Source organism: Sinocyclocheilus rhinocerous, unplaced genomic scaffold (assembly GCF_001515625.1).
Source record: "Sinocyclocheilus rhinocerous isolate Xijiao unplaced genomic scaffold, SAMN03320098_v1.1 scaffold212, whole genome shotgun sequence".
Lineage (NCBI taxonomy): Eukaryota > Metazoa > Chordata > Actinopteri > Cypriniformes > Cyprinidae > Sinocyclocheilus > Sinocyclocheilus rhinocerous.
Window position 1 is genome coordinate 239590 of NW_015638742.1, and position 18194 is coordinate 257783.

The window sequence follows — 18194 nt, forward strand, 5'->3', positions numbered from 1 at the left end:
TTTTTTTTTTTTTTTTTTTACAGAATTGGACAAGATCCTAAAATGAATCCTTAGTCTGCAGAACCTTTGAGACCTCTACATTTATGGAAACATCTTATCAGTGGCAACTCCACCAAATACATCCCTGTTCACACAATTTTTGAATAGAAAACATGAACAGAACTTTTGCTAATCTTTTGCATTAGGCTTTGATGTCTGAGCTACAGTAGTAAACATTATAAGGCACTCTCACATTTTCAGTGTTTAGTATTAATCAATAAGGCCAGTTTTAGGAGTCATTAAACAGTGACATGATAGCGGGACTTAGAAATGACAGAAAGGGCCAGCCTGGTATGTAATAATGCCATAATCATATTAACAAGGAAAAACACATACACTAATCAAATGTGTACGTTGAATGTACTGAAAGTTGTAGTGTAGGGATTGTTCACTCAATTCTTTCACCATTTTCTCACCCTCATATTGTTCCAAACCTGTATGACTTGCTTGTGTTTTTGGAAAGATATTTTGAAGAATATTTATAACATTTTTGGAACCATTGACTTTCCATTGTATGGATAAATAAAAAGACTGAGACATTTCTCAAAATATCTTGTCTCAGAACTCAAAACTCTGGTCCCCATCACCCCATGAAAATAAAAAATATATAATTAATGTATTTTTTCTCTATATACTTGACCATGTGTGTTGCAAAACTTTATTAAAGAAAACCCATCACTGCAATGTCCTGGAGTTTTTAAGAGTAGAACAACACAACAATTCTTGGCTATAGGACATTCCCACATGCAAGAAATAAATCACTTTGAAACAACTATTTAGTGGGTCGTGAATTCTGTCCTTGTCATGACACTCTTCTGTGAAATGTTGTCTGGTCTGTGCATTTACAAGAGTGCAGCTAATCAACAAAACAATGACAATTTTATCATACACCTTTAAAAACAAATTTTAGTCATGTATTGTATATTTTTCTATTTAGAACTCTGTGCTTTATATTGATTATTTCATAGTTTCACAACAGATCTAAGTGTTCTAACTCATTCCCAAAGGGAGCTAGCAGCGTAGATTCTCAGCAGAGCTCATAAAATGCCACAGCCTTACAGTGAATAGGCTTTTAGTTGAGGAAGACCTTTTAAAGGTTCTGCCGCCCAATGTCAAAGAGGGTTTCCAAAGAACAAAGAGGGAGCATGCAAGCAAGCCTGAGGCAGATGGTGCAGCCAATCAGACACGCTGTAAACATATGATCTAGTACAGAGGCTGTGGAGACAGTGGGATCACATACTCAAGTTAATGTCTGCTATGGCTGGTGTGGAGGAGGATGGCAGTAATTAATAGCTTTTGCGGCTCATTGGCGTTAGTTTCCATTCCTGACATCTTTTTAAATACTAAAAACACAAAGTACTAAAAATACACACAAAGTTACATTACTCATGTTTTAACATTTTTTATTACATTTCTTGAATTGTTTAGTAGTTCACTCTTTATGTAATTGTATGGGTTATTTGATAATAATATAGTCAAACCTGTGTGAATTACAGTGGTTTACAATAAACCACTGCCTTGCTGATACATTTATCTCCAGCTCATTCTATCATCTTTTTAAGGTTAAACAAGGATTCTAAAAACTGTTAAAACCATAATTAACTTTAGCTTGACGCACAGGAAATGGCTTTATTTGCTTAGTTAAAAATGGTGGGGATGTGGAGGATATGCCCCTGAGAGTTGCTGTAACAATGAGGTGTTTATGGGTCATGGACAGATGTAGCACGATATAATAACGAGCAAAATCTAAACGGAAAGTGAGAAAGGCGGTTCTGGGAACGCTATTGTCATACTGAAGACCCGCCCAAGGTAGCTCAGCCTATAGCAGCTGGAGGACAGTACTGACTGAGAACCGCAGCCGCAAGGACATGCCACAGTCCAGGCTAGAATCTTCAGCTGTAGACGGAGAACGCGCGTTCAATACATCTAAAGGTGAGCCAAAACCGGGACCGTTTCATTCGCGTTATCGGTGTTTGAGGCCAAACGTTAACATCGCAGATGTTTATGTTGGATAATTTCATCTTCATTACGTAATTGTGGGACAGTCGATGAAACATTGAAACGCGCTCGGGACAGCGTTTAACTTTTCAAACCCTCTCAGTGAGAAAAACGTGGTAGCCTACAGTTATTGCTCTAAATACGTGTTAGTGGAGCGAATTTACCAAAACAAATGCTTCATACGAAAGAAAATTGAGGACCGCGAGGAAAGTGTTGATATAGCCTAGTTCGAGTATCAATTAAAATAATTGTTCTTGAATGTTTTTATGATTATTTTTTAGCTTATATTTATTTTACATTATTTACTAATGTATAACCATAGTGATTAGACAGACAGGCCTCCATTTAAAATACTTAAAAACTTAAAGTAAGCGAGATTCAAATGAAATGTGCGGATTTAAAATGAAATAAAAATCGCACGAGTGAACGTGCATTGTTTTTGTTTTGTCCCGTGAGTGGGAATTAATGTTGTTTTTTTCGATTTCCGTCATTAGCAGTAGAGGAAATCGGCTCCACGTAACATTACAAAACATATCGTCCGTGCGAATGTTAGCCTTCTGAAAGTGAGCTCTTCTTCATCCTGCTGACTGGATGTGATTCAGACGTGCAACGTTTTTTTTCCACGACTATATTTGAGAATCACCCCATTTCCTGGCAGGAAGAGCTGTTCCAGGAGATGGTACAGATCTCTACTGAGCTGAGTTTAGTAGGATACTTAAAGCTATTAGTTTAAATAGCAGATCTGCAGCAATGCATAGACCCCCATCCATTTCTGCATTTCTTGTCTATCAGAACTCGTTGGATTTTTCCATTCAGTCTGCCAACATTTTATTAGTTTCCGTCTCGTAGCATCTGAACATTGGATATTGTGCAGCGTTTATCTATAATAAATGTCATGAAATTGTATCTTTTAACATTCATTAATTTTTTATCATTTTGTTATAGGCCTACACATAGAAGTGTAATTTATGTGCATTTTACAAGTTTGAAACTCGCATCAGGAATATCTTGTAACAAACTCAGCCAGGAATCAGGAGTTCCAGATACTTGAACTGCTGCAGCTGTTCACAAATGTCCAAATATTTTGCACTGCCTGAAGAAGGCTGCCTGTTGAAGCATGTTGCATATACAGCGAAGTTCTTTTACCCCTGGGTTCCTTTTTTTGTAATGGTTGTGGCTTCTCATTCAATGCACAGAACACACAGATTGCATCTAAATATGCAAGCTTTGATGCTGTCTCTTTTCTGCAGAAATATTTATAAAAGTACAAACTGTATGTGGATACTGGAGTATATTTTAACCTGAATAAGACCGATTATGTTTACTCTGCTGTAAGCACCCTTGAACGGTTAACATTTCCAGAAAGTACACCACTTGAGGATTTATGATCAGCTGAGGTTGGGTTTGCCTAATTCGTTTGCTGACCAGTTTGTGATGATTAAGTTACTAGTCTTGTACACTTTCCTGTAATTGTGTATGTACAAGTTTGGATATTTATATTTTATTTTAGTGTATTCACATTTAGACTAGTGCTGTCAAACGATTAATCGCATCCAAAATAAAAGCTTTTTTGGATGCGATTAATCATTTGACAGCACTAAATTTAGATTAATGTATTTACAGGCTGTAAAGTGTTATTTCTTTGGGTTGACCTTGCATGTAAAGTACATAGGGGATGTTTTCGTTTATCTGATGTTTTGATCAGAGAGAGCAATTTAGGCTGTTTGACTTCAAATGGATTTCAGGTGTGTTGCATCAGGTGCAGGACTACAACTGGGTACTTGTCTGCATTTTGTGAAAGGTACCTTAGTAAGTCTACTCATTAGTAGTGGTTTAGTACTACTCCCCTTCCACATAGCATTCTGTGTTTTTCTACTTTGTTGTGTCAATGCTCTCCATCTGTGCAGGCCTTTTATAGGTACATAATATAAACCTCTTTTTGGAGTGGCTGACTGTTGCAAAGTGAAGCATATGCAGCGGTAATCTCAATAATTAATAAGAGCGGTGGAATATGCTTTGTGTATGATATGATGCAAGAAGTGCAGCTCAATAGAGATTAGAGGAAGCCTGGCAGACTGCCTACATTAGGAATCATTAGAATGTAAGGGCATAATATTCTGGTCTTCATGGCAGTGTTGTCTTGAATACTAAAGGTGATCCAAATTCTTATCCAGTGACTTTCAGGATTCATAGGTCATTTCTAATTGCAACTCAAGATATTTTTACATATTTTTCCACACTAAATTACAGAAGGATTTTTCTTTTGCACAATTTTATTTTGCATATTACCTTGATGTTTGCCAAATAAATAGATACATGGATTTGAATTTATTTCAGTAGTTTAGTTGTAGAGAATGTGAAGGGAAAGAATATTTCGCTAATGAATGAGCAGCCAGGTATACAGTGTTGCCCTGGACAATGGTCATTATTCAGAAATATTTTATTGATGAATGTAGCAGTTTAATCAATAATCAACGACTATTCCAGACAGCCATGTAGTAATAATAATAATAACCAGATGATACATATGGTTGGATTGTTGGAGGTGTGATTTTTTTCACCACAGTGAAATGCAAATTTAAATATCCAAATTCAAATGTGTTGTTCCTTTGTAAACAAATGTTCCTTATTGAGGTTAAAATTATTTGGCTATTAAAAAATTATTAGAACAATAAATGCATCTATGTTCATGGATTAGCCAGTGGCTTTTAGTCAAGAGAATGTGGGATATAGGCCTACATTTTATCATGTATTCCCTGGGAAATAAACCCAAGTCCTTTCCATCATGCTCTTCCAGTTGAGCTACAAAACTTATTTTGTACATATAATGCTGGATATTATAAACCTGGTAGACTGTCATTCCATATAGCTTATTTATTTTAAACATCCATCAGTTTATATTTAGTCTAGCATAGTAATGTCAAAAGTACCGGTAAGTTGGTACTGTATTAAAAATGTCACAATACCATGGCTTTCAAATGCTCCCATGTGTACAGCAGGCTAGTTGTGTGCTTGGCCTGTGAAGAGCATCAAAAAGTTTTGTTTACAGTGTGTTTTTTGAAATGTCATGTGTTGTAGCCAATCACAGGCATGACTGTTGAGCTCATGAACGCAGTGGCCAATCAGAGGTATTTAAACATCTGCTCAGTATCAGAATTCAGTACAGTTCCGTGCTAGTTTTGCACACGTGTGAATCCTTTCAATATAACCAACAAAGTGTAAACACTGTGTAAATCAGAGATTCATTGTTTGGGAAGCTTCTTTGATTATGTATGCTTTTTTTTTTTTTTTTTTTACAAGAGGGGTGAACTGAAGCGATTCACAATTTGAATAAAAGTTGTATTTTTCATGCTCCATCATTTTTCATAACTACACACTGCAAAGTTCTGGGAGGAATAACTGTATTTGAATGTAAGAATGAAATAAAAATGTTGATGATTGTGAAATGTTTCTTTTGTCTTCATTACTTGCTCTTTCACTTGACCTTTTTAAAGAAATGTTTTATTAACTGAAAAAAACTAAATTGAAAACGCTGTGTTGTAATCTACAGATCATTATTTATTATTATGATTATTATTGTGAATTAACTCATTTATTTAATTAATTTTTTTCCCAAATAGTTAAATATGTAAATCCAATAGTTCCAATAGTTTTTGTTATAGTACTGACATTTTTATCAAGAACTATGAAATAACTCTAGGCTAGCATATCAGCTGTTTTTGTCAGCATTTATTGCGTTTCTTCCAATTCCTAGTTCTTCATTGTGCCTTTACAGGAGTATGATTCCAGTGACCGAATTCCGGCAGTTCACGGAACAGCAGCCAGCGTTCCGGGTTCTGAAGCCATGGTGGGATGTGTTCACAGACTACCTCTCTGTGGTCATGCTCATGATAGGTGTGTTTGGATGCACTTTGCAGGTAAATATTACAATTCTTCTCCTTAAACACATACCAAAAGAACATTTCATTATTTTTTAGAGCTGAGAAGCTAACATCTTGAGCAGTGCTAAGACATACAGTCTTCCTTGACCAACAGCAATGGATTAATGAATGACTTCACACCATAGATGGATTTCCTCTGTGCATGAACAGCCCACTGTTGAGCAGTGCGTACTGCATTTAGAAGTGGGAGTTTGCTAATGAAAAAAATAAACTAAATTCCAGTCACCCCACACGAAAAGATTACTCCTTCCCCTCATGGTGGCCCCTCTATAAACACAAAATGACTCCTGTAGTCTAGCTTTTCAGCCTCATAAACTAGTGGGTGGAGCTTCAAGCAGCATGCTTGGCCTTCAGTTTCAATTCCTAGATGATCCTAATCAGGGCCGTCCTTAGGGGGGTGCGTCCAACTGGGGCGGTTGCACCCCATAGCCCCCCCCGGAACGCGATAGCGAACCTACCTGGCACCGGGCCCCGCATCAGCTAAGGACGGCCCTGATCCTAATTATTTTTAGTCTCAACAAACATTAACAGGAACCCATTGTTAGGGTGGGAATATCCCCCAGTGTCCCTGGAGGTGTGCATCAAATAATGGCACAATTGCGATTGGATGTTTGTGATGATCCCAGTGAAGGCAGTATTAATTGACCTAATTAATGCTTTTACTAACGTCATGGCATAATCCTGTGGTTCTGAGGGGGGAATAAATAGCCTCCTCTTTGCTAAATGACCATGTTTGACGGGGGGCACTTTGAGTGGCCATGTAGTGCATAATGCACATTTTATTAGCCACTTGGGGCTGCGCCTCACATCCATTTCACTGCAGAGATGCCGTGTTCAGAGCTGCTGATGCTTTATTAGCAGGCTTTACTCAGCAGTCAGCCTGTTGTGTTTGTGCCACACTATAGTGCTGTGTAGAGCTCTCACAATCTTTTCCATCTCTTTTTAGCTGATTTTTCTTGTTTCTCATTACCTTCCCACAGAAACCACATGGTAATTACCAGACAAACTAAAACTGTTTTGCAGGAAAAGGGGGGAGGGCACACATCTTGAATCTAATACAGAATGCTTTTGTTTACTGCTTTTCAGTTCTAGTGAACGTTTTTTTCTGCCTGCTGTGTACTTTAAAAAATATTTAAGTCAAAATTGAGTAGCCATTGAACACCTTTTCTTGCTAACCCAAAGGTAATTCTTCTCTCTTTTGAATTCAAATGACCAGTGTAATGATTTCTCATTTCCTGTCTGAGTCACAACACTGACGTCAGAGCACCGAAATAGTTATCTTAAGAGATGCTCCTCGTCGGATACTGTTACACTGTTCCCAGCAATCTATGGGTGGTGTGGATTGGAATTGTAATTCAGTACATAAAATGGCCTCATCTGCTGTCTTTTACACTCTTGAGGTTTATTTATTTGCTCTCTGATGTGTGCATTTGAGGTTCTTTCGCTTTCATCTTTAATTATTTTATATCCAGTGAAAATGACTTGCATACTTGGGGATATTAATATAATCAGAATGCCGGTACATAGACAGACTCTGGTTTTCTGTTCCCCACAACTACTTTTATGCAAATTTCTGGAAGTATGTCTTGTTTTAATTGTGTTGATATTGATAGCTACACTCTTCTGTCCTTTTAGGTGATGCAAGACAAAATCATATGCCTTCCTCAAAGGACATTCTCGCCAAACCAGACAGAGCTGATGTGCCCACCTCCTTCCACAAATCATGAATCGACAGTGCCTGTCCATGAGTTGAAAGGACTGAAGACGAACTTGGATATTCAGCAGTATAATTACATAAACCAAATGTGCTATGAAAAGGCGCTGCATTGGTATGCTAAGTACTTCCCTTACCTGGTTCTCATTCATACTGTCATTTTCATGGTGTGCAGCAATTTCTGGTTCAAGTTTCCTGGCTCCAGCTCTAAAATTGAGCACTTCATATCCATCCTGGGCAAGTGCTTTGACTCTCCATGGACTACAAGGGCACTGTCGGAAGTATCAGGGGAGAATCCTGAGGAGAAAGACAACAAGAAGAACAGTGCCAGTAGGTCAAACCTTGATACTTCAATTGGCGAGGGCAACCTGGAGAAGACTCAATCTTTAAGATCCATTCCTGAAAAGATCGTTGTTGACAAGCCAGCAGCAAGTGTCCTTGACAAGAAGGAAGGAGAGCAAGCCAAGGCCTTGTTTGAGAAGGTCAAAAAATTCCGCCTGCATGTGGAGGAGGGTGATATATTATATATGATGTATGTCCGTCAGACTGTTGTAAAAGTGCTCAAGTTTATCCTTATAATTGCGTACAACAGTGCTCTGGTGTCAAAGGTTAGGTTCAGTGTTACCTGTACTGAGAACATGCAGGACATGACGGGTTACCGGTACTTCTGTTGCAATCATACTATGGCCCACTTGTTCTCTAAGCTCTCCTACTGTTATTTGTGTTTTGTTGGAGTTTATGGACTTACATGCCTTTATACATCCTACTGGCTGTTCTATATCTCTCTCAAGGAATACTCTTTTGAATATGTCAGGCAAGAGACCGGAATTGATGACATCCCAGATGTAAAGAATGACTTTGCTTTCATGTTGCACATGATCGACCAGTATGATCCCCTATATTCCAAGAGATTTGCGGTGTTTCTCTCAGAGGTGAGTGAAAACAAGCTGAAACAGCTCAACCTCAACCACGAGTGGACAGCCGACAAGCTTCGGCAGAAGCTGCAGACCAACAGCAATAACAGGCTAGAACTTCAACTCTTCATGCTGTCTGGTCTCCCAGATACCATCTTTGAGGTGACAGAGCTGCAGTCTTTGAAGCTTGAGATTATTAATAATGTTACCATACCAGTAGCCATTGCTCAACTAGAGGATCTCCAGGAGCTTTCGCTTTACCAGTGCTCGCTCAAGATCCACAGCGCAGCCACCTCCTTCCTCAAGGAGAACTTGAAGGTGCTGCGAGTGAAGTTTGATGACGCCCGTGAACTTCCGCAGTGGATGTATGTGTTGCGGAACTTGGAAGAGCTCCATCTGATTGGCTCTTTGAGTTCTGATGCATCAAAGAACGTAACCCTGGACTCTCTACGAGAGCTCAAAGCACTGAAGACACTGACGCTCAAGAGCAACTTCACCAAGATCCCTCAGTCCATTGTGGATGTGGCCAGCCATCTACAGCGCCTCTGTATTTGCAATGATGGCACCAAACTGGTCATGCTAAACAACCTGAAAAAAATGGTGAACCTAACAGAACTAGAGTTGGTGCACTGTGACCTAGAACGCATACCCCACGCCATTTTCAGCCTAAGTAATCTGCAGACATTGGATCTGAAAGAGAACAATCTACGCACCATTGAAGAGATTGTCAGCTTCCAGCACCTCCGTAAGCTGACCTGTCTGAAGCTTTGGCACAACGGCATCGCTTTTATACCCGAACACATCAAAAAGCTCAGCAGCTTGGAGCGCCTCTACTTCAGCCATAACAAGATCGAGATCCTACCTTCACACTTGTTCCTGTGCAACAAACTGCGCTACCTTGATCTTTCCAACAACGACATCCGTTTTATCCCACCGGAGATAGGTGTTCTCCAAAGCCTTCAGTATTTCTCTGTTAGTTGTAACAAAATCGAAAATATTCCTGATGAGCTCTTCTTCTGCAAGAAGCTGCAGACTCTGAAGCTTGGCAGAAACATGCTGTCTGTCCTCTCACCAAAGATTTCTTTCCTGGGAGTACTGACTCACTTGGAGTTAAAGGGTAATCACTTTGAGTTCTTACCAGCTGAACTCGGCTCTTGTCGTGCCTTAAAGCGCAGCGGACTTGTCGTAGAAGACACGCTGTTTGAGACGCTGCCTTCAGACATCAGGGAACAAATGCAAGCAGAGTGATGACTGCTTTGCTTTAATGCCAAATATTGTAATCTGACTCCTTAACAGGCAAGGCTCCAGGTGTTCTGTCCTGTAGTATGTATTGTGATCTATATGGGTGAGTACTTGCAATTTCATGTTTAAAGCTGGACTTGTGCTTAATGGCCTTTTAATGCAAAAAAGCGAGAGAAAAATCTAGGGATGAATACCTTTTAATGCCTTACATTGTATATTATGAAAAAGTCATGTAAAATGTACAAATTTTAAGACTCTTTATCTTAATTTTCTAAGATATATTTTTTAAACCCGTAAATCATAAAAGTAGACAACTTGTGACAGGGATTCATTTACAGACAGTGTGTGTGTGACAGCAATTTCATTGTATGCTTTCACTTAAGCTTTTGCAGGTCAAGTACTGTACAACGTGTTTTGCACTGAAATAGCGATATTAGAATTTGCACTGAAAACTTTAACATTCATTTTATTTTACTTTTTGTGTGTATATAGGACTTTGCAAGGATTTGAAGTATAAATGATTGGAAAATAGTTCATGTAATCATTATAAATGATTGGAAAATAGTTCATGTAATCATTTATACTAGTAGTATTTGTTTATTTTTTTCTTCCTTCATATTTACTCTAATAATTCTAAAGCTTTTGGAGAGCAGGATCCGTACGCATGTGTTCTCAGGTAACTTTACATGTTTTTCTTTGCATTACTGTTTTAATGTTAAACAAGTTTGACTGCTGTTGGTAGTAGATCCTGCAGATAAAGGTAACCGCATTTCAGTATACCTCTTGTGTACTAGCTGTACCAGCTTCAAATGTCGGAAGCATTTCTAAAGGGGTCTGCTTTTTTCTGCTGTGGTTTGCTTAGTTTAAACAGTACTTGACTTCTCCGGTCTAAGACAGAATGCAGATGCAGAGGGCATTTCTCTTACCTTAACTTAGCCATTAACATTTTTCTTATAAACCAACAATGTACTATAAATAGACATTTAGATTTATTAATCTTATTAACCAACAGTATTTGTCATTTAATCTCACAGTGTACACTGTTTCTATTTTTTGCAAACTGAAAGAAAACATTTGACATAAACAAAGCTCTAAGCATACAGTACATACAAATGCATTTTAAGAAATGGATTCTTCTATAATGTCTATAATATGCAAAAAAATATCTCAAGGTGCACTAAGATAAATTAGGTAGACTTTAAGTTTCCATAGTATTTTCTCCGAGCTGGCGATAGATTACGAGTGTGCGTCTTGTCTTGAGGGCATGTACGGGGTAATTACATTGTCTCTGATCTGATCTTGCCTTGTGGGATGGGACTCATCTGATGTACTGAGATCAGCATGTGGCCTTTTTTTTCGGCACCATAAACAAGTGTCATTGAATCAGTGTTTCATTTATGAATTACAAGACACTGGTAATACACATTTTAGTCGCTTTAAGAAGGTTAAAACTGAATACTTGAGCTGTTTAGATCACCAGACCTTTGTGTGTTTTGCATGTAGTCCTCTAGTAATTTTTTGACAGTAGACCTGTCTTGGGTTAGGAAGGTCAGTTCCTGTTCTGGTCTTATGTCTGGTCTGCTGCATGATAAAGGTTATAGTGATGTGAATGTCAAAGCTACAGTCAGTGTGGACATTTTTCTTTTAAATCTGCACATAAAATGAAGGATATTGAATTTTTTTGCCATTTGATAAAAGTGCTGACATAATATAGTGCCACCATTTGACTTATTTGTCTGTTTTGTATAATTTTCATTCTACCAAAGTGTTTTTGATTTGTAAAACAGCATAAATAAAATGCATTGTCCCTTGTGTTGAGTTCAGTTGATGTTTTGTAATTCTCAAGGGAGAGTTGTCACCCAGATGGCAGTATTGTGTAGTAAATGCATGAGAGATTTGAGTCTATGCAATGTTTAGGGATAATTTGCTGATTTCCTAAATGCATGCCTACACCAGAATGTTTAACACATTGCCGATATTAAAAATGCAACTGCAAACAAGATTTATTTTTAATTTTATTAATTTATTTTGAGGGATGGCAGTATGATGGTGAAGATTATTCAAATACGTCTCGGTCATATTTGTTAAAATATTGAAAATGAAATGGACACAATTTACATTATTTAACCCTCTGGCCCTCTTCGTTTAGGAGTCACACTTGCCTCCTTCACGGTCAAAAGTGACCGAAGCCTTGAAATGTAACTTTTTTTTGTTTTTTCTTCAGGAAAATCAATGTAATATTTTTGTTCAATAATATTTTTTGATTATCATTTATGATTTTGAGGGAATTTTATGATACTATGCAATATTTATACAATTTTAATTAGTCATTTCGCCATTAGAATTTTTTTTTTTTCTTTAGCTATTTACTGTTTTTTAATAAATGCAATATTTCACATTAAAATAGAGTGAAGGCATTTAAAATCCATTTTTTGAAGTGAGAATTGGGCCATCTGGAGGCATTAAAAAAATAAAAACTTGTGTAATGTTGCGTAACCTCTTGTATTAGCACCCTATATAGATATATACCGAGGCTTTTGGATTCCCGTTGTTTTTTTAGACATAATTTCTTCTTTTTAGGTTTTGCATTTAGATATATATCTCGACATTCTAAAAGACTACTTTTTGTCAAGGTTTAGATATTTTTGGTTAGATAAGTATCAGGTTTAACATTATGATTACAGTCAAACATTAAAATATTGTTATAAAGGGAACATATAGAAAGCATTTTACTCAGTATTTGATAATTAAAAGGATCATATGACATTGCTAAAAAGAACATTATTTTGTGTGTTTGGTGTAATGCAATGCGTTTATGCGGTTTAAGGTTAAAAAAAAAACAAAAAAAAAAACATTATACATACTGTACATTATTGTTTCTCCTCTATGCCCCGCCTTTCTGAAAACATTTTTCTTATAAACCAACAATGTACTATAAATAGACATTTAGATTTATTAATCTTATTAACCAACAGTATTTGTCATTTAATCTCACATTGTACACTGTTTCTATTTTTTGCAAACTGAAAGAAAACATTTGACATAAACAAAGCTCTAAGCATACAGTACATACAAATGCATTTTAAGAAATGGATTCTTCTATAATGTCTATAATATGCAAAAAAATATCTCAAGGTGCACTAAGATAAATTAGGTAGACTTTAAGTTTCCATAGTATTTTCTCCGAGCTGGCGATAGATTACGAGTGTGCGTCTTGTCTTGAGGGCATGTACAGGGTAATTACATTGTCTCTGATCTGATCTTGCCTTGTGGGATGGGACTCATCTGATGTACTGAGATCAGCATGTGGCCTTTTTTTTCGGCACCATAAACAAGTGTCATTGAATCAGTGTTTCATTTATGAATTACAAGACACTGGTAATACACATTTTAGTCGCTTGAAGTAGGTTAAAACTGAATACTTGAGCTGTTTAGATCACCAGACCTTTGTGTGTTTTGCATGTAGTCCTCTAGTAATTTTTTGACAGTAGACCTGTCTTGGGTTAGGAAGGTCAGTTCCTGTTCTGGTCTTATGTCTGGTCTGCTGCATGATAAAGGTTATAGTGATGTGAATGTCAAAGCTACAGTCAGTGTGGACATTTTTCTTTTAAATCTGCACATAAAATGAAGGATATTGAATTTTTTTGCCATTTGATAAAAGTGCTGACATAATATAGTGCCACCATTTGACTTATTTGTCTGTTTTGTATAATTTTCATTCTACCAAAGTGTTTTTGATTTGTAAAACAGCATAAATAAAATGCATTGTCCCTTGTGTTGAGTTCAGTTGATGTTTTGTAATTCTCAAGGGAGAGTTGTCACCCAGATGGCAGTATTGTGTAGTAAATGCATGAGAGATTTGAGTCTATGCAATGTTTAGGGATAATTTGCTGATTTCCTAAATGCATGCCCACACCAGAAAGTCTGACACATTGCTGACATTAAAAATGCAACTGCAAACAAGATTTTTTTTTTTTTATTATTTACTTATTTTTGAGGGATGATTTATAATGGTGGATATTATTCAAATATGTCTGGGTCATATCTGTTAAAATAATATTGAAAATTAAATAGACACAAATATTCACATGCAAGTACATAATTACCATAATTACTTTAATTGTGTAACATGCCTTAAGCAAATAATTTAATTTGTATTGCATGCTTCTCTGATTTTTTTTTTAAGTTAAATATTTGTTTTTCAAGTCCAAAAAATCCCATTCAAATTGACTTTATTTTCATACGGTCATTAAGAGAATGATAGTAAATACTGATGCTGTGTAAATCAGTTACAGGCCTAATATCATTCATGTGAAAGAGTATTATTAATGTCTGCCGGAGCAATCCTCTGTCTGATGGAGAGGTATGTGGGTGTTGTCTCCAATCTCTTCTCATGTTCCAGAACCAAGTAGGGATCAGAGTGTTTGTTCAGTCACATGATCAGCTGTGATGGATATGGCTATTGATGGCTGAATCATGGTCTGGTCTACAGTAAAAAGCGGAGGGAAAATACTATAGCTTCAGCCACTTTCAAAGGCATTACCTCTGCCTTGCATGTGGTTATTTAATACAAATTCTGTTACATTTGAAGGTAAAAAATTGGGAATTTTATCAGGGAAGGAGAAAATGTCCTCTACCTGTACAAAACTTCAAATGAGATGGATACTAATATTTTGTTACAGTTTTGCAATGTATAGTGGCATGTCTTCTAACTTCGACTAAAGTGCACAGTGAATGCCTTTATATTAGGGGTGGGAATCACCAGAGGCCTCACGATACGATATTATCACGATACTTGTGTCACGATACAATATTATTGCGATTTTAAATATAGTGCGATATTCTGCGATATATTGCAATTTATTACCTTTTTCCAACTTCAAATTATGTCCCCAAAGGAAAACTTTGACAACATCTGTTTTAACTAAAAAGAAACATTTCTCACTTCAGTTTTATTGTTGCAGTGCAAAATGGGATTGTCAAGCAGACAAACTGACCAACACTTTCATGAAAACCTGTCATAAATGTTGTATGCACCTGGCAAACTCAACTATTTGTATTACAGTCTAATCTAGTCCACCTTAATTAAATGTAAACACATATGCACTACTGCGCTACTACAGGTATTTTGAACAGTGCAACTTGAAATTGTACTAAAAAGTTGTGCAGACCCTTCAGCAATTGGGGCATTTGAAAGTAAATTACTGTTAAATTTAAATAAAATAAAATAAAACATGTAGTCTTTCATCTAGGGATGCACCAAAATGAAAATTGTGGGCCGAAACGGAAACCGAAAATTCTGGATGCACTTGGCCGAAAACCGAAACTGAAAATTCTTTGTAATGATTATTTATTATTTTATTAAATAATATAAAGTAATTTTGTAAGACTTTTTAAATTTAACTCAATTTTAATGATACTTAATTAAAAAAAACACACAAGTCAATAAAATAACCATACTTTTACTGAAAGTAACACAATAAAAATGGACAGAATTTATATTAATATTGGTAACACTTTACAATAAGGTTCATTAGTTAACATTAGTTAACTACTTTAGTTAATGAACTAAGAATGAACAATAGTTCTTCAGCATTTACTAATCTTAGTTCATGTTAATTTCAACATTTACTAATGCATTATTAAAATCAACAGTTGTGCTTGTTAACAGTTAATGCACTCTGAATTAACATGAACTAACAGTGAATAACTGTATTCTCAAACTAACATTAAGAAAGATAAATAAATACTGTAATAAATGTATTGTTCATTGTTCGTTCATGATAGTTAATACATTAACTAACATTAACTAATGGAACCTTACTGAAAAGTGTTACCTTAATATTAAATATCAATATATTATTTTTATTCACTTCTATGTAACAGAATCAGATAGAAGTTGTTGTTGTTTTTTTTTACTAATTATCCAAATAATGTATAGTCCTACAAAGCTATTATTATCAGAGCATATGAGCACAGCATAGCGTCACTGAAGGTAGCATCATTTTAGCAGCGTTGCCCAGTACAGCTGAACTAGCCTACACCATGTTACAGCACAGTAGCGCTACTGCAAACCGGAACAAGTAGGCCTATACTGCATAGAAATTTCCTGTCAGCACGTTATTTGAGCGGACTTGACCGATGAGCATGAGCGGTACACGAGCGGAACGCACATTCATAGATCGGAATATTGAGCGGAGCGTCAAACCACGCAGTGAAGAGGAGAGTGAAACCTGCGAACACGTCCTCTCTGCGCTGTCGAGTCGGTCGCGCAGCTCGGTCCATTGAGCCGCGCCTATGACAGGTCAGCGCGGCGCGAACACTTTAATACTGCGCTGTTTCGTCCCACATTTGAGTTGTTTGGCTTCCCATAATTTAGTCTATGCCATAGAGATGTCCTGTCAGCGCGTTAATTGAGCGGACTTTGCTTTTCCGGTGAGCATGAGCGGTACATGAGCATTCATAGATCGGAATACTGGGCGGAGCGTCAAACCTCGCAGTGACGAGGAGAGTGAAACATGCGCGCTGAACTCTGCGGGGCGGGGCACGACGCGGCGCGCCATACACATTATTATTATTATATGTAGCCTATATTTTCGGTGCATCCCTACTTACATCCCCTCCTTGTTTACAAATCCGAAGTAAGTCCCAAATAGTATAATAAAAGATCGACACTTGGCGTCCGTGTATCGATACAGTATTGCCGCGGAAAATATCGCGATACTATGCTGTATCGATTTTTTCCCCCACCCCTACTTTATATAGAACATATCTTGTTTAATTACCATCCAGAAACACAACACCATGTACAGATCTAAGGCAGGCAAGTACTTTCACCCTAAAATAGAGTACTACACTATTTTGTCAACAAGATGGAGATGTTTAACTCTCGTCTGATCCCTTGTCACCACTTAGTATTAAAGATTCCATGTACTAAATGTAGGATGGCTGACTCATTACAAATAAGAGCTTCAACAGGGGGTCCAGAACCCCTAGAGGGACCACATCGGAACTCCATGGGGTGCACCAATTATTATTATTAACTGTTAATATTTATATTAACAAATGCTGAATGCAAAAAATAAAACAAAAAAACTTGTTACTACTGGATGGCATGAGTAGTTCATTAATCTGTTGTCTGTGAAAAGTTTTTGCAGGTCTGTGATTTGTGTTGCATTCAGAACAAGTCAAGAAGCAAGGAAAAGTTGTGCACCAGACCTCAGGCCTTTATAAACCTGACAAGCTGATGACCCTGGACAGTGTGATCTTGAAAATTTGCCCTGAGGAGAAGACTGCTCTCTGTTCAACCATGAAAAGGCAAGGTGCAGCAGCTGTCAAAGTGGAGTTGTGGATAGAGGCAAAAGGACACTTTCAAGGTTGTGATTAGAGAAAGCCTTATATTTGAATGCAAAATAAATCAGCATAGATTCACTGCTGTTCCACAGCCTTTCTCATATAATCTATAGAAACAGATTTAAATTGTCATTTTGAAGACAACATCACCAAAGCTAAAGCTAAGTTAGTCTTTCACAGTATTTTCTTTAGACCGGCCTATTATAGCTGAAGAGCTCGAGTGCCAAGAAATGTCCTCATGTACCCAGAATTTGCTTGTGGCACAAATTGGAATGTGGGATTCACCTTATCACACTTCGTTTCAATCAAACTCTGAGACTTTTCTGTTAGGTTTTCAGACACAGTCTGTCCTTTGTCTCCCTCTGTGTGTGCAGGTGGCTAAATCGCGCATGTGGCAAATAAATACAAGCAAAACCCACAGAACCTGGTTGTCCGGTGGGGTGGGAAAGGCAAAGTCTGTTTAATCTTATTTGCAACCATATGGTTCGCTTGTAAAACATAAAGGATTTCATTTACATATAAACAAGACAGCAAGCTTGCATAAGCATGCATGAATATGCATGACATAAGGTGAGCCCCCCCCCTGTTATTTTATGGTGTCTAGTAATAACTACACTTTGTATTTGCGTATTGTTTAGATTTTTATAACAGTATAATTGTATATGTTAAGTATTACTTGCCTATGCAAGGTGACAAACTCAAAAAGTATAGAGTTTAACATTTAGCTGGTTTACCATGGCCAAGTGTCCTGACATTTTATCCTACCCATCAGATTTTCATACCAGGGCTTACTGCGCATGTGCACACCAATATTGCGTCCTTTTTCTCATGCTGAACAACAATATTTAATGTATCTGCATTACTGTAAGGGTAGGTTTAGGGTTGTGGTAAGTGTAGAAATTAATAAACCATAATTTGACAGGTAGCATTTATCGTTGTCGAATTGTACTACCTACTGTTTTAATGGGAGGTAGCAAAATCTGACAGGGTAGC

General features: G+C 37.1%; 1 protein-coding gene across 1 annotated transcript; it reads left to right on the forward strand.

The window, feature by feature from the left end:
• The first annotated feature begins 1874 nt into the window (after positions 1-1874).
• LOC107749978 (volume-regulated anion channel subunit LRRC8C-like) lies at positions 1875-10751 on the forward strand. The gene is made up of 3 exons (XM_016565220.1): positions 1875-1971; positions 5813-5954; positions 7614-10751. Exons 2-3 carry the CDS (start codon positions 5817-5819, stop codon positions 9852-9854), a joined length of 2379 nt encoding a protein of 792 aa, XP_016420706.1. The 5' UTR covers positions 1875-1971; positions 5813-5816; the 3' UTR covers positions 9855-10751.
• The last annotated feature ends 7443 nt before the right edge of the window (positions 10752-18194 follow it).

Coding starts and splice junctions, on each gene's coding strand:
- LOC107749978 (XM_016565220.1), top strand. CDS start 5,817: ATGATTCCAGTGACCGAATTCCGGCAGTTCACGGAACAGCAGCCAGCG. Junction 5,955..7,613: donor TGTTTGGATGCACTTTGCAG/GTAAATATTACA, acceptor CTGTCCTTTTAG/GTGATGCAAGACAAAATCAT.